At 33.5% G+C, this 17,758-nt stretch overlaps 1 protein-coding gene across 1 annotated transcript in view; it reads left to right on the top strand.

Moving 5' to 3' along the window:
* Positions 1 to 17,758, top strand: part of HFM1 (helicase for meiosis 1) — a 112,079-nt gene that overhangs the window by 4,872 nt on the left and 89,449 nt on the right. The window contains exons 3-8 of the mRNA XM_076010902.1: positions 2,783 to 2,895; positions 4,165 to 4,477; positions 9,127 to 9,389; positions 9,685 to 9,732; positions 16,714 to 16,784; positions 17,242 to 17,374. Of these exons, the coding sequence (XP_075867017.1) occupies positions 2,783 to 2,895; positions 4,165 to 4,477; positions 9,127 to 9,389; positions 9,685 to 9,732; positions 16,714 to 16,784; positions 17,242 to 17,374 (941 nt within the window). The remainder of the gene's footprint in view (positions 1 to 2,782; positions 2,896 to 4,164; positions 4,478 to 9,126; positions 9,390 to 9,684; positions 9,733 to 16,713; positions 16,785 to 17,241; positions 17,375 to 17,758) is intronic.

Below are 17,758 nucleotides of genomic sequence, written 5' to 3'. Positions count from 1 at the left end.
TAAATGCCAGAATAAGGATCTTGGACATAATTCTCTATGTCTTAAAAGTCATGGAATTAAATCAACAGTTACCTAATAGTAAATTATACTGTGCTAAGTACCACTGATGTAAATGGAAATAAAAACAAAACTGTTAAGTGTTTACAGTCTAGAGGGGGTATTAGATATCTACCTATCTATCTGTCATCTCTCTACATGCCTGCCCCAACAATACAGGGTGGACTATAATAAATGTAGGTTCAGTCTGTAAGAAGAAGGAATGGTGGCTGGTTGTGGTGGCTCACACCTGTAATCCTAGCACTTTGGGAGGCTAAGGCAGAAGGATTGCTTGAGGCCAGGAGTTGGAGACCAGCCTGAGCAAGAGAGAGACTCCGTCTCTCCAGAAAATAGAAAAATTAGCTGGGTGTGGGAGCTCCCACACCTGTAGTCCCAGCTACTCAGGAGACTGAAGCAGGAGGATTGCTTGAGCCCAGGAGTTTGAGATTGCAGTGAGCTATTATGATGCCACTGCTCTGTAGCCTGCTCAACAGAGTGAGATCTTGTCTCAAAAGAAAAAAAAAAAAAAAAAAAAAGGAAGAAGAAGAGGGAAAGGAGAAAAATCTTTGGGAACCTAGGTAGATATCTTGGAAAAGTTAGGATTTGAGTTGGGCTTTCAATGAATATAAACTGTTATGTCTAGCACAATGCCTGGCACATAGTACTCAGTAAATAATTATTACTGGATTAATGAATGAATAAAATAGTGGAACTTTCTACAGGTAGATATAGGGGGTGGAACAGGGCACAGAGGCAAGCAAAATAAAGTGAATATCTTTGAACAAAGTTGAGAAGAGACAGGATGTATTATCTATTTGATATACAGCAAGTAGTTCAGTTTGGCCCGGACTATAAGGTATGTATAGGAGAGTTAAAATAATAAGTCATCTAAGGTCACTAGGAAGTTTGGCATTCTTTGGAAGCCACAGAAGAATTTGGAGTAATATGATGAACACAATTCCAAATGAAGGTGGTAAAAATGTGTACAATATAGTAGAGACAAAGCCTCGAGGCAGTGAGGGCAGTGAAGATACTATTGCTCTCAACCAGATATAACTTGATTAGAGCCTTGATTATGATAGTGGCAGTGGAAATATAAAGGAAATGATGAATTCAAGAAGCATTATAAGGAAGATACAGTAAAAATTGCTATGTGTCCAGATATAGTGAGTAAAAAAGATTATACAATAGTTTGGATCCTGGGTGACTGGGAGAATGATGGCACCTCTGGAAAAAAATTGGGAAATCATGAGGAGGCTGAATAGTAGATCTATTATCCTCTTTCTTGGATCTTCAGGAATAGTTCATGTGCAGAAACAAGTTAACATAGCAGGCCTAAACTGCTATTCTTGAAATGGTCTACTTGCAAGGCTGGCTTATGGCTATAGTGTGAGAACTTAAATTTTAGGAAGATTCCCACCATTAACTGATAACAGTGGCTTACTGTGTCTAAACTGTTTATACAAATAGTATGGTTTCTGCTGAACATCTGCTTTTCTTCTGGGATTCTGAAATTTAGGTACATGCCAGACGGGTTGCTTGCATGATTAGCCCCTAATAAAAACCCTGGGCATTGAGTCCCTAATGAGCTTCCCTTCTTTGGCAACATTTTACGGGTGTTGTCACAACTTATACTGGGAGAATTAAGTACGTCTTTTGTGACTTTGCTGGGAGAGATCCTTGAAAGCTTCTGTCTGTTTTCCCTTGGTCTTTGCCCCATAGCCATGAGTAGGACTATATGCAGAGTCCTATGAATCATTCTAGGGAATCATTGAAATGGTGGTGATATTGGGAACCCTCTGACAAAATTTTAAATAATCTGGCCTATTGTCAGACATTGTCAGATATGTGTTGTAGATTTTTTATTTGGAAAATATTGCCATAGTAGCTATGTGCTAGGTGCTATAGGAGACAGAAAAATAAAAGACTAAGTCTCTCACTTAAGAGTGCTTACCATCCCAAATGAAGAGATAAGAAATCATGAAATCTTTGGGACTTGGTATAGATAGAATATATAGTGCTGTTCTCAACTTTATTTTCTTTCACCTAACACTTATCTTTTTATCCTAATGAAGGACAAGTCAGCTCTGGAAAAGAACCATTAAAACAGTATTAATCGATAGGATCACAGCTGAAAAATAAGGAGGGGTAAAGATGCCAACAGGGTGGCAAAAATCTTATCAATTACTGTAGGGTTATAAAGAGATTTTCAATTTCAACTGGTTTCTCAGATTTTCTGTGGTTTGTAGATGGTTCTGGACCAAGGATATTTGGGTTAGGACATTAATTTGTAATAATGTTGTAGGAATACTCTAGAATACCAATAATGGTATCATTTATACATTGATGACCCATGATTAGTTGTGAGGTATGTCATAAGTAATTTGATACTTACAATAGTTAAAATGCTAAAGTTTGAGAATGATTCACTACTTTTATTTAATGCTTCACTACTTTTATTTATTTACAATTCTTGTTATTAGAATTTTAATTGGAGAGATAGAGATGGAGTTATTGCCATTATTTAGGTGGCATCTGTCTCACATAGCATTATCCTTAATTCTATGACATATAAAGAAAAAAATGTTGAGAATGCTGCTGTGTAGGGATAAATCAAAGTGCTGACAGAAAGTTAGTTTACAGAATGTTTATCTACCATTCAGTAATTAAGTAATGGTTAATATATATAGTTTCTGATGTTATATCTTTATTAACATATATATTCACATTTTTACATTTTATATAGCCATCCAGACAATGAAAAGTCATTGGATTGGTTTCTCCCTCCGGCTCCACTGATTTCAGAAATTCCAGACACTCAGGAATTAGAGGAAGAAATAGAAAGTCATAAACTATTATGTAAGTTAGCACATATTTATTATGAAGCTAAACCCATGTAGTTCATGTCAATATTAAATAGCCCTGATTTGATAATTACACATATCAAAATATCACATATACCCAACAAATATGTACAATCATTATGTAAAATGATAAAATTCCTTTATTTTAATGAAATGTAATAAAATGAAAGTCAGAGACTTCTTATTCATAATAATGCTCACCAAATCTTAAAATCTAAAACACTGTCCTTCTTCATACATACATACACATATATATGTATGCATATTTATGCACAGTAAGCTATCACACACACTTGTTTTGAATAATGTTCTCTGAATGTTTTTTTCATCTTGCTATTAAAATTCAATCACCACTGTTCAGTTTGCCTTGCCCTTTACTAAAGGTAACCAAATCCCTGAAGTATATTGAGTGACAAAAGCAAGATGGAGAAGATTATATATAGTTTGATACCATCTTTATAAAGCTCTAAAACAAGAACAAACAATATATGTGATCTAACATAATATTAGTAAAATTTTAATTTTTTAAATTGGGTCATAGGTTCATGCATATACATGTTATTAAGTTTCATAATTTACATAAATGGTTTATACATAAATATACTCTTGTGTCAAGTAATATATAACACATATAGTATACATGTAGTATTTTATATATACATAGATGCTAACGTAAATTTAAGCCATAATAAAGCCTCCAAACTCCCACTAAACCTCCAAAGATTCTTATAAAGTCTCTGTAAAGAAACCTTTGAAATTCTGCCACCTTGGTGAAGACCCTTTATCTTGATTTTAAAAGCAAGATTATAAATTTAAAAGCACTGTGTCTTATATTTTAATACTGGATCATATTCAGTAGCATTGTATATGATTGGCCATTGTATTTTTGTGTGTAAATTATTTATATAAATTTTATAATCTTCATAAATATAGTAGATAAAATAGTTAAATATTATAATTGTGTTATTAAATTATGGGTCAGGAATTAAACCTATTTATAATATAGGTTCTATATAAATTTAAAGTTTATTTTCAATAATTCTGAATTAATTTGAGTGTTCTTGAGTGATGTAATATACCATAAGAATAACAATCACCTGTATTTTAAAATCAGATATGGTATTATTTTATTATTGTATTAATACTTTTCTTTTGGCTTTCATATTTAAGTGATAAACTCTTTTGAAATTTTTTATTGAATTTTTTCATCATTTTGAAAGTTATTTTCATGGAGAACATGTAATAATATATTCCTTTTTTGTAGGTCAAGAAAAGAGACCAAAAATGTTAACATCAAATTTAAAGATAACTAAAGAAGACACAAATTATATTTCATCAACACAAAAAATCCAATTAGCCTTCCCTTCTAATAAATATGAACAAGATGATCTAAATTTAGGAGGGGTAGGTAACAATGATGTATCACATGTTGCTGGCAAGCTGACATATGGTTCTTGTCAGAAACATAAAAATCACATTGTCCGTGGGATAGCACCTGAGCAAAATGTTCCTGATGATACAAAATTAGTTAATTTTGCAGAACATAAAGGAGAGAGCATATCAGCATTCCGGAAAAGGTAATTAATTAAATGAAATAAATAATATTCAATGAATAAAGTTGAATATTTATGTATACATCCAAGAGTATTAAGTATGACAGAATCTAAATGAGAAAAACAGCAAAATTCTGTCTTCTAAATAATTCTGGATAGTCTCCATTCCTGCTACCACAGTCCTAGTCCTGCCCACAAAAATAACCATAATTATAATATGTAACCATTTTATCTACTACAAATGATACCACCACAGTACAGGTGGGACATGGGGATCTTCATTTTTAATAAAGTTTACATTTGATTGTTAATATGCACTAAAGTTTAAGAATCATTTTCCTAAAGCCCTCAGTTTTAAGGTGGTGGGGTGAAATTAGATTTTCTTTTCTTTAAAAGTTCATTTTGACCCCAATAGGGAGGTTGAATTAGAAGGGAATTAAAATATATTGTGAAGAGCCACTTAAAAGGTTATTTTATTAGTCTAGGTAGGATAAAATGGTAGCCCGATATAGGACTGTGGTAGCAGGAATGTTAGAATTATTTAGGAGGTAGAATTCCATAGGACTTAAATGATTATTGGATATGAGATCTGACTTCTGGGTTTCTGGTTTAAGCCAGGATGATTAAGGTCAGTAATGCCATTTCATGATACAGAGAACTATAAAGGAAGAACAGGTTTGGGGGAAGGTGATGAGTACAGCTTTGGACATGTTGATTTTTGAACTCTTAAAAATAGTTCAAAAAGACAGTTGGATATATGAGTTCAGGATAATAAAAAGTCTAGTTGATAGTTTATGACATGGGAGATAAGGTTATCTGTGGTGTTTGAGGGAAAAAGTGAGGGTATTGAGCAAGAATGAGAAGAGTGGAAGAAATTATGGAGAATGGGAAAGCAATGTAATTAGAATTAGGATTGCTGGATACTATAAAGGGCCCAATTGAGGTCGAGGTCTATAATTATTTATACCAGTTGTATTAAGATATAATCCGCATATCATCAAATTCAACCTTTTGAAGTGTACAATTCACTGATTTTTATAATATTCACATAGTTGTGCAGCTATCATGTATCTCATTTTAAAACATTTTCATTGCTCACAAAAGAAACCACATACCAATAAATAATGTATAGTTTCTCTACATTCCTTTCTCCCTTCAGCACTTGGCAACCACTAATCTACTTTCTGTCTCTATAGATTTGCGTATTCTAAACATTTCATATAAATTGAATCATACAATACAATATCTGGCTGTTTGTGTCTGGCTTCCTTCATTTAGCATAACATTTTCAAGGTTCAGCCATGTTGTGTCATCTGTTAGTACTTCATTCCTTTTTATGGTGGAAAAATAGTTCTCGAATGGATATATCACATTTATTTAATCCGTTTATCAGTTTATGGACATTTGGGTTGTTTCTACTTTTTGGCTATTGTGAATAATGTTGCAATGAGCATTTGTGTATGAGTTTTTGTGTGAATATATGTTTTCAGTTTTTTTGGATATATACATAGAAGTAGAATTGCAGGGTCATATGGTAATTCTATATTTAATTTTTTTGAGGAACTGGCAAGTTGTTTCCCAAAGTGGCTGCACCACTTTACAATCCCATCAGCAATATATGAGGGATCCGCTTTCTTCTTCTTGTCTGTCTTTTTGCTTATAGTCATCCTAGTAGGTGTGTGAAGAGATATTTCATTATGCTGTTGATGATTTGCATTTTCCTAATGACTAATTGTCTTAATTAGTTTGGGCTGCTATAATGAAATGCCATAGTCTGGGTGGTGTAAATAACAAACATTTATTTCTCATTGTTCTGGAGGCTGGAAGTCAGAAATCAGGTTACCAGCTTGTTTGGGTTTTTGGTCAGAGCCTTCTTCCTGGTTATGTTCTCATATGGTCTTTCTTTGGTGCATGCACGGGGAGAGAGAGAGAGATCTCATATCTTGTCCTCTTTTTATAAGGGCATTAATTCCATCATAGGGAGCTACCCTCATGACCTCATTAAACCTAATTAACTCCCGGAGGCCCCACCACCAAATACCATAACATTGGGGATTAGGGTTTCATCATATGAATTTGGTGGAGACATAAACATCCAGTCCATCAATGTTGAGCATCTTTTCATGTGATTATTGGCCATTTATTTGTATTTCTTCTTTGGAGTAATGTCTATTCAAATCCTTTGTATATTTTTTAATTGGGCAATTTGTCTTTTTATTGTTGAGTTGTAAACAGTCCTTTAAATATTTTCAATAAAAATCCCTAATCAGCTATATATTTTGCAAATACTTTCTCCTGTGGATTGTTTTTCACTTTTTTGATGGTGTCTTTTGCAGTACAAAAGTTTTAAATTTTGATAAAGTGTAGTTTATCTAATTTTTCTTTTATCCTTTTGCTCTAGTGGTATTTGGTATTACTATGATTGCTTATAATTTTTGTGTCTTATCTAAGAAACTGTTGCCTAATCCATGATCATGAAGATTACTCTTATGTTTTCTTCTGAGTTTTATGGTTTTAGCTTTTATATTTTGACCTATAATCTATTGAGTTATTATTTATATATAGTGTGAACTAGGAGTCTACCTTCATTCTTTTTGTACATAGATAATCAATTGTTCCAGCACCATTTGTCAAAAAGACTATTCTTTCCCTATTGATTGTTATGGCACCCTCATTGGACTTAAACCGAAGTTTTGTCTGATTCCAAAGTCCATGTTTTACTCAATATCACAACATATAGCTAGGAGTCATCTTATAGCATAAGTGTTTTCCTTGTCCCCAATACCATTTTTTTTTTTTTTTTTTTTGAGACAGAGTCTCACTTTGTTGCCCAGGCTAGAGTGAGTGCCGTGGCATCAGCCTAGCTCACAGCAACCTCAAACTCCTGGGCTCAAGCGATCCTTCTGCCTCAGCCTCCCGAGTAGCTGGGACTACAGGCACATGCCACCATGCCCGGCTAATTTTTTTGTATATATATATTAGTTGACCAATTAATTTCTTTCTATTTATAGTAGAGACGGGGTCTCGCTCTTGCTCAGGTTGGTTTCGAACTCCTGAACTCAAACGATCCGCCCGCCTCGGCCCCAATACCATTTTGTAATTGAATTCTACTATATCATTTGCCAACCTTCTGCTTTTGAATTTTCTATCTTCAAAGATAGATCTGCTGGCATTGGAGGCTACAACTTTACAGAGTTTGTTCTAAATTACATTTTTGTATCTAGTTTTTTGAAAGACTGGTTCTAATACAAAAACATGTCATTGAGATTAATAGTAAAAATAATTTAGAATGTATTCTGTGTTTGCACAGTGCTGGCTTGGGTGTCATTCCTCACAGAATTCTGCATGACTGATACCTGCTTTTATTCCTATTACTTATTCTATAAGATGTGAGTGTTGTATTAGGAACCTTAATTGTTACTTTATCCCTTAGTGCTATTATGAACAAATTATTTTGATAGATTGTCTTTTTATCAGTTGAATATAATGTAGTCATAAAGATGGTATTTCCTTATTTTCTAGAATTTTGCAAAGAAGTATTTCTTAAACTAAAATGGTTATTGGATAGTGTTTGGGGTGAATTGATCTGCTAATATACTTCATTTATATCCCTTCCATTTTGGGGGAGGACATACAACCCTGATTTGATTGGCTAGGAAATATATATATGTTTTATCAGGTAGCTTCTTTGGAGCCAAATGCAGTTGGTGACAACTTTTAATTCATGACAAATATATTAATATATTCCTATAAATTTAACATAAGTATGTTAATATATTTCTATAACTTGAATTACTTCAGTTAAATTTAACTACTATTAGGTGAATAAAAGTCTCTTTTACTGTAACTATATTTAGTGGCTTTTTATCTCTCTTAAGCACTTTACTGACTTTAAATGGTACATTAGTAATCTATTGTGTAACAAATTATTCCAAAACTTAGTGGCTTAAAACAACAATAAACATTTATTTCTCACAGTTTCTGTGGGTTAGGAATTTAGGAACAACTTAACCAATAATTCTGGCTTAGCGTCTCTCATGAGAATGTGCAAAGATGTTAGGGGCCTCCCACACGGAAGCTACAATCAAAATGTTAGCCAGGCTGCAGTCATTTGAAAACCTGACAGCTACTCTAGGATCCATTTTCAAGGTGACTCACCCTCCTTGGCTGGCAAGTTTGTGCTGGTTGTTGACAGGAGGCCTTCGTACTTCTCTACTTGGGCCTCTCATACGGTTGCTTGAGTGTTCTTCTGACATGGTGGCTAGGTCCCTATAGAATAAGATATCTAACAGATCATGTGGAAGGGACAATGTCTTTTTTAACTTAGCCATGGAAATCACACACCTGCACATCTGTAGTACTCTACTAATTACACAGGCTAATCCTAATTCAGCAATTCAATTTGTAGGAGATTGCAAAAGGATGTGGATCAGGTGAAGATCATTGGGGCCAGTTTAGAGGCTGAATACCACAAATAGATTTATCTGAGTTTTAGGGAAGTGAAAAGACATAATTCTGTGGTAAACTTAGCAACTCATATTTCAGGAGAATGATTAATTTTTTTTGTTTGAATAAACTATAATCTATGAGTATTTTTAAAGGGGCCAATTTTGTGCTAGTTTTTCACATTCTAAGCAACTGTTACAAACATGTTGTGGGTTTTCTTTTTGCAGATTATTTAAAATATCTGATGATATACATGGAAGTACATATTCCAGTGACAGTGGAAACTTGGACTCTCACATTGGTTCAGTGAAAATTGTTCAAACAGAAATGAACAAAGAGAATTCAAGGAACTATAGCAATAGTAAACAGAAACCTCAATATTCTGCAGATGTGTTTATGACAAATGATGCTTTTTCTGATTCTAAAATTGGAGAAACTATATTCAAAGCACCATCTTTTTCAGTTGCTTCCCAGCCTCATGACATTCAAGGTAATTCATTGTTTTTCTTCAGTTGGTTTTATAAAAGTAAAAACTAATCTGCATTTCTTAGCATAGGGAAAAATATGAAAATACAGTAAATTTGAGAAGGTTACCTCTCTGTGCAGTTTTTGCATTTCTTTATTATGTTGCATTATTTTTTAGCTGTACTATGTGTTAAAAGTATTTTTAGCTGTGTGTTAAATACTTTTAATTTTGCTCTTAATAAAAAGTTATACAAGTTTTATTGAGACAGTTTTAAGGAAAAGATTAAAAATATATAAATATGTAGGATGTTTTTTTTTAGGGGTCACAGAAAATGGTTTAGGTTCCTTGAAGGCTGTCACAGAAATTCGTATCCTTTAAATTATTTACAACAGCTGCTTTATATTTATGAAATAATAATTTTTAAACATTTTGTTTGTGTTTCTATATGTTTATTTTGGTTGACAAAGAGGGAAAAGTGAATCTTTTGGATCTTATAAGAGATAAATATATGTAATAGTGCTACTCTAAGTGTGGTTTGCAGACTGGTGGCAATTTATGAACTGTTTATCAGTCTATGACAAGATAAGTACCCAAAACAGATTTGTAATTAGCAAAACATTGAGCATATTTATTTATAAATAGATACGGATAATTTCTTTTTTTTTTTATTTTTTATTTCTTTTTATTTTTTTATTTTATTTTATTTTTTTATTTCAGCATATTATGGGGGTACAGATTTTAAGGTTTCAATAAATGCCCATTTCTCCCCCTTCCCCCACAAGTCTGATTCTCCAGCATGATCATCCCCCAGATGGTGCACATCTCACTCATTATATATGTATATACCTGCCCCCCTCACCCCTCCCACCTGCCCAATACCCTATTACTGTAGTACCTATGTGACCACTTAGGTGCTGTTCAGTTAATACCAATTTGCTGGTGAGTACATGTGGTGCTTGTTTTTCCATTCTTGGGAAACTTCACTTAATAGTATGGGTTCCAGCTCTAACCAGGAAAATATAAGATGTGCTATATCACCGTTGTTTCTTAGAGCTGAATAGTACTCCACGGTATACATATACCACATTTTATTAATCCATTCTTGGATTGATGGGCACTTGGGCTGTTTCCACAGCCTTGCAATTATGAATTGTGCTGCTATAAACATTCGAGTGCAGGTGTCTTTTTTGTAGAGCGTCATTGGATCTTTTGGGTAGATGCCCAGCAATGGGATTGCTGGATCAAATGGTAGATTCACTTGTATCGCTTTAAGGTATCTCCATATTGCTTTCCACAGAGGTTGAACTAGTTTGCAGTCCCACCAGCAGTGTAGGAGTGTTCCTCTCTCTCTGCAACCATGCCAGCATTTATTGTTTGGAGACTTTTTGATAAAGGCCATTCTCACTGGAGTCAAGTGATATCTCATTGTGGTTTTGATTTGCATTTCCCTGATGATTAGAGATGTTGAGCATTTCTTCATATGTTTGTTGGCCATTCTTCTGTCTTTAGAAAAGTTTCTGTTCAAGTCCTTTGCCCACTTTTTAATGGGGTTATTTGATTTTTTCTTGCTGATTTTCGTGAGTTCTAAGTATATTCTAGTTATCAGTCCCTTATCGGATGCATAGGATGCAAAAATTTTCTCCTATTCTGTAGGTTGTCTGTTTACTTTCATGACTATTTCTTTGGCTGTGCAGAAGCTTTGTAGTTTGATCATGTCCCATTTGTTTATTTTTGTTGCTGCTGTGGTTGCCTTTGGGGACTTCTTCATAAACTCTTTGCCTAGGCCGATGTCTAGGAGAGTGTTTCCAACTTTTTCCTCTAGAATTCTAATAGTTTCATACCTTAGGTTTAAGTCTGTTATCCAGCGTGAGTTGATTTTTGTGAGAGGTGAAACGTGTGGGTCCTGTTTTAGCCTTCTACAGGTGGCTATCCAGTTTTCCCAGCACCATTTATTGAAAAGGGATTCTTTTCCCCAGCGTATGTTTTTGTCTGCTTTGTGAAAGATTAGATGGCTATATGAGGATGGTTTTATATCAGGATTCTCACATCTGTTCCACTGGTCCATATTCCTATTTTTGTGCCAATACCATATTGATTTAATTACTACAGCTTTGTAGTATAGTTTGATATCTGGCATATTAATGCTTCCCATTTTGTTTTTGTTGCCTAGAATTGCTTTTGATATTCGGGGTCTTCTTTGGTTCCATATGAAGCGTAAAATTATTTTTTCTATATCTGTGAAGAATGCTGATGGGATTTTAATAGGTATTGCATTGAATCTGTAGATTAGTTTGGGCAGTATAGACATTTTGATGATGTTGAGTCTGCTGATCCATGAGCATGGTATGGATTTCCATCTGTTTACATCCTCTGCTATTTCCTTCCTCAGTGTTTCATAGTTCTCCCTGTAGAGGTCTTTTACCTCCTTGGTTAAGTATATTCCTAGGTACTTTAATTTGTTTGTTGCTATTGTGAAGGGAATTGAGTCTTTGATTTGGTTCTCAATGAGATTGTTGTTGGCGTTTATGAATGCCTCTGATTTCTGTGTATTGATTTTGTATCCTGAGACTTTACTAAATTCATTGATCAGTTCCAGGAGTTTCTTGGTTGAATCTTTGGGGTTTTCTAGATATAATATCATATTATCAGCAAACAGTGAAAGTTTGATCTCTTCTGCCCCTATTTGGATACCTTTAATTCCATTTTCCTGTCTGATTGCTGTAGCCAAGACTTCCAGCACTATATTGAACAGAAGTGGAGATAGTGGGCAGCCTTGTCTGGTTCCAGTTCTAAGTGGGAATGATTTCAATTTTTAGATATGGATAATTTCTTATACTTTGGGTAAGAACAGCCATATTGGGTTAAACTGGGTAGGGGAAATGGATGGGAATGAAACATTTTGTAGATTAGGGACATTTTTACAAATATTTTTGAAAGAACCTAATTTGGAGTGTAGACATATAATACAATTTACATGTCTGGGCATTTCCAGTGTAAATATTTTGAGTATTTATGTGTGTTCTAGAGGTAACATCCTCTTTGCTTCTTTAATACCCAGTATACCTGTAACAGTGTACTTATTCTGTTTTAATTCATTGGCTTGAAGGTGAGGATCATGCCTTATTTATCTTCCTATCTCTAAAGACATTAAAAGGCAGATAAAGTAAGGAAGTTGTTCTGGCAAAGGAGTAGCCATGAGCAAGGGTGAGATAAGGTGTGGAATATGTATGGAATGACTAAGCATCCAATTTGGCTGAAGTAAAAGATATGATTAAAGAAGTAATAGGAGATAATGTTAGATAGGTATCTTAGGATCAGATTATGTAATGACATGAATACCAAGGTCAAGGTTTTTTGTTTTTATTTTTAATTTTAAGTTTTTCCCCAGCTTTATTGAGGTTTTTTTGACAAATAAAAATTGTATATTGTGCATCATTTTTCTTCTTTGAAGATGAGGAAAAGAAGTAATGGGACTTATAGGGTTGCTGTGAATATATGCGGAGTGCTTAGCACAGTGTTGGAGATATAGTGAGTAGTCAGTAATGGTAGAAATGATCATTAAAATTCCTTTATCTCTAAAAGAATTGTATATATGTAAGGTATACAACATGATGTTTTGTTATATGTATGTATACATTGGGAAAATGATTGCCACAATCAAGCTAATTAATGTATCTATTACCTTACAGAGTTACCATTTTCTTTTTGTGGTGAGAATACTTAAGATCTATTCTCTTAGTATCTTATTTTTATTATTTATTTAAAATTTTTTCTTATTTTTGTAGAGATGAGATCATCTCGCATGTTGCCCAGGCCGGTTTGGAACTCCTGGCCTCAGGTGATCCTCCTGCTTTCCAAAGTGCTGAGATTATAGCCATGAGCCAACATGCCCAGCTTGTTTTTATTTTTAATAAATCTATTAAGCAACCAGGAGACACTGTGTAATATTTTTGAGTATGTCAAGTTATATCATCAAAACTATACATTAGGAATTTGGAAATAGTCACTCAATACTAGGGAATGCTCTAGAATCCACAAAAGTTATGGTCTAATTGAAAAAAAAACAGAAAGCAAATTCCAGATATTGGACAGATGAGCTAGAGAAATCTAGGCAACAGTGACTCTAATCCTGGGTACTCTGGGGATTATCTGAGATCATTGTGAAGTATGGTTAGAAAATATTTGCCTGGGCTGAGTGTGGTTGCTCACACCTGTAATCCTAGCACTCTAGGAGGCCAAGGTGGGGAGGCAGGCGGTTTCCTCAAGATCAGGAGTTTGAAACCAGCCTGAGCAAGAGCGAGACCCCGTCTCTACTAAAAATAGAAAGAAATTAATTGTCCAACTAAAAATATATAGAAAAAATTAGCCAGGCATGGTGGTGCATGCCTATAGTCCCAGCTACTTGGGAGGCTGAGGCAGAAGGATTGCTTGAGCCCAGGAGTTGGAGGTTGCTGTGAGCTAGGCTGACAGCACGGCACTCTAGCCGGGGCAACAAAGTGAGACTCTGTCTCAAAAAAAAAAAAAGAAAAGAAAATATTTGTCTGACCATTTATGAAGAGTCACCTCTAATGCAGATAATTGAATTGAGTTAAAATGGGGGATGGGGACAATAAGAGAATTATATGTGATGATGTAACTGTAGACATAGCCAGTCTCTAGCACTTTGTTCAATATGGTATCTCAATCTTGCTGCACTTCCTTTTCTCTGGTGATCAAATAAATAAATAAATAAAAATAAAAAATAGATTAACAGTAAGCAGTTAAATATTATTTAATTATCTGTATGATGGGAGATTCTTCTTAATCCTTTAATGGAAGCCATTCTATGACACTGCCTTTTTATTTTTTGGTCAGTTAAAAAGACCAAAAACCTTATTTAATTTTCAGGGAAATATAAGATGCATGTAATCATAAACAAAATACAAAACAAAAAAACTCAAATCTTGCAGTCTAAACATGCAAGACAGAACATTTTCTGCAGACCAAGGAGTCCCATCAAAGTGATAAAGGACACCTGGAAAGTGGCAAGCCAAGGGGCTGGAGCATTGCCTTTTGAAGAGTTTTTAAAAAGATCTTTATGCCCTATTAGCAAGCCAAAGTGGTTCTGTTGTCTAGATGTCTTTGTTAGTTAAGACTACTGCCTACACTTATGTCCATTGATTTATTGTCCAAAAAGTTCATTTGCTGTCAAACTTATTGTACTATACCTTGTTGTTTCCAATTATGTATTTAAAGTGGAAGACTAAATGCTATTCATGGTGGTTTGAGAGTTTGTGGGTTACTTGGACACAACTTATTTTCTGATTCTTTTAAAATATTTTACTATATTGGAATCCTCAGGACAATAGAAGTTTTGTCAGATTGATCCTGGCACAGTACTCTTGTCATTTTCAGTTCCCCAGACATTTTCCCCATTATAACATATAATTGCAGTAACACTGCTGAGAGTTTGTTGGACAAAAGGAAAAATTTGATTTTAAGTCTTGATAGTGATGATAGTGATGATAAATGATGTTAGTATTTGAGTTTTCTCATAAGCTGGAAACCTGATTCTACATCTACTCTGAATCAAAGATTCATTTTTGTGAATATAAATTGATGTGGAACTATCTAATGAGAGAAAAACCAGCATGATGGCCCACTTGTGGGCTTGTTACAAATAAATATTTTATAGAAAGAGACATATTTTGAAGGAAAAATGAGATTCCTTCAAAAGCTGATGGATTTACAAACTCAAAATTGCATTTTTGTTTTGGCAGAAGTATTCTGACACTCTGCACAATAGAAAGTAAAATGAAATTAATTACTTGATAAATGCTAATCTATATTAACTAAGTTATTATGTGTCAGGCATAGTTCTAGGTATTTGGGATATGTCACTTGAGAAAGCAGACAATGAATCTTTGTGGTTGAGCTAACATTCTTGGGATAAGGGCGGGTAAGAGGATAGATCTGAATGATTCTAACAGTATATAAATAAGTCATATAGTATTTTAGAAGGTGATGACTATTATGTGAAAAGAAAATATAATAGTAGAGAAGGGTAAAAGGATTAAACTGGGACTGTTGGAATCAGGGCTCAGGTGCAGAATTAAATAGAGTAATTAGGGTAGGCCTCCTTGAGAAGCTCAGATATAATCAATCAAGGTGGAAGAGCCAAGGAAATACAGAGGCAGAACAGTTTAGGCAGACGGAAGGCCTTATGGCAGGAATATGGCTGATGTTTTTGAAGAACAAAGTTCCAGATAGCAGAGGAGGTGAGACAGGGGAGAGTAGTAGAACATGAAGTCAGAGAGATTAAGGTGAGGGAGGATTGGGGAGTGGCAATGTGAAGACAAGATCATGTTAGGGCCTTGTAGCCATATACTTTAAGAGAAATAGGGAAATTTGAGCAGAGAAGTCATAGGGTCTGATAAGTTTAAGTTTTAACAGGATTACAACAGCAATTCATCAGTTCTTATATATCTTTGTAAAAATGTAATTGTTTAAAAAACTATTTTTGTTCTCAGATATATTAATTATTAATATTAATAATTACATTAATTATCTACATCTAATAATTAATTACATCTGTCTTACATCTAATAGATTATAACAGCTTCAATTATAGTAACTCATTTTCTTCTTGCTTTATAGATTCCCACTGCTTTCTAAATCTAGAAATGTATTCTTCATATAGTGCTCAATAAATGTAGTTGACATATTATAAAATGAATACGATGTAAGTACAAATATATTCCAAGCTGGCAATAGACCCTCATCTTGGAGAGGGGACAGTTTATTCTTCTTATGTATTAATATTTTTGAACTTTCTTACAGGGGAAAGATGATTTAATTTTTTCTTTTTGAGCTAGTACAATTAAATCCACCACTTAACCCACCTAAATTATCAAAAACAAAGGGATTCAGTAACACACATCAGCTAATGAGGCACAATGAATAGTTAGTAAGTGAAATTATGAACATTAAAGAAGAGATAAAAATCAAGTGGTCTAGTCAGGGTGAATTAAAAACACTATTCTGGAAAAGATAAACTAGAAGTGTAGTTATGATATACTTGCCTATATGTATTTGCATCTCTTCCATCATACTTAACTCTCAAGTTATAACCCTTATGTAACACTCTTGTTTTCCCTTTAGGAACTTTGCAGATTCTTTTCAGAATATGGAATGTGACTGGAGGCTAGAATAATTTCTGTTAATTCCTTTCTTAAGTTGCCAGAATAGCAAATATTAAAGCCTTATCATTAAATATTGTCAGAATTAATATCAATTTAACTGAATTTTTAAATTAAAAGTAACCAATTTTTAAAATTCTGAAATATTGACTCCTTGATGTTATTCTAAGCGGCAAAATTTAGACGTATTTTCAAAGAATTTCCATATTTCAACTATATACAGTCCAAAGCCTTTGATGATGTAAGTATTTTATTATAATTACTTACTTATCTGCCTCTTCTCACTACATTGTATTCTCTTTGAGGGCAGGGACTAGATGACATCTTTATGTCCCCAGTGCTACACTCAGTGTCTAGTATATTACAGGAGCTCAGAAAATATTTGTTAAATGAATGCATATGCTTTGTGTTGGTGGATTCATTTTTGTTCATATAGGTTAGAATTTCTCAGGAAGTTGAAGGAATAATTTTATTCTAGGTCTAGCATATTACTTTGACAAATAAAATACTATGATAAAATATTAATAATGTTTTTTTTTTGAGGATGGAGGATCTGAGCAAGGTTATAATTTTAATGATTTTTGAGGTAAAAATGCTTGAACCATTATTTCTTATACTTTTCCTAAGACTTTTTTTTAATGAATTGAGAATGTATTTGAAAAATTCTATAACGTGATTGATTAAATTTTATTTTTTAGCTCCTTTACACAGATAGGAATTTTGTGATTTGTGCTCCAACTGGTTCTGGAAAAACTGTACTGTTTGAACTAGCTATAACAAGATTGTTAGTGGAAGTACCATTGCCATGGTCGAATATTAAAATTGTTTACAGTAAGTATTTATATAAGAGTGATGATTAATTATAATAATGAAAAACCATTGAAGTAAAATGAAGAAGTAAATTAAATTTCAGGCCATAGGAATTATTACATGATTTTCCAGCATTTTTAATTAAAGATATGCCACAACTGGTCTTGTCTATTACATTAAATTTAAAACACATTTTCTCAGAATTATAAATAAAAAGTAATATTTGAACTGAGAACTTGACTTTTACATACTTCTTTATAAAAAGGCAAGCAAAACAAACAAATAAAACCAAACATTTGTAATTCTAGAAATTTGTGTAGGAACCTCTGCTCTCCTTTCTTAGGTATATATATATTTAAAATTTTTCATCGAAGTTATATATGCATATGGTTTTAAAAATAAAAT

The sequence above is a fragment of the Microcebus murinus genome, chromosome 2 (genome assembly GCF_040939455.1).
Source record: "Microcebus murinus isolate Inina chromosome 2, M.murinus_Inina_mat1.0, whole genome shotgun sequence".
In the NCBI taxonomy this organism is placed as follows: Eukaryota; Metazoa; Chordata; class Mammalia; order Primates; family Cheirogaleidae; genus Microcebus; species Microcebus murinus.
Note: the sequence above shows the minus strand (reverse complement) of the source record. Positions and strands in the feature narration are given on the sequence as shown.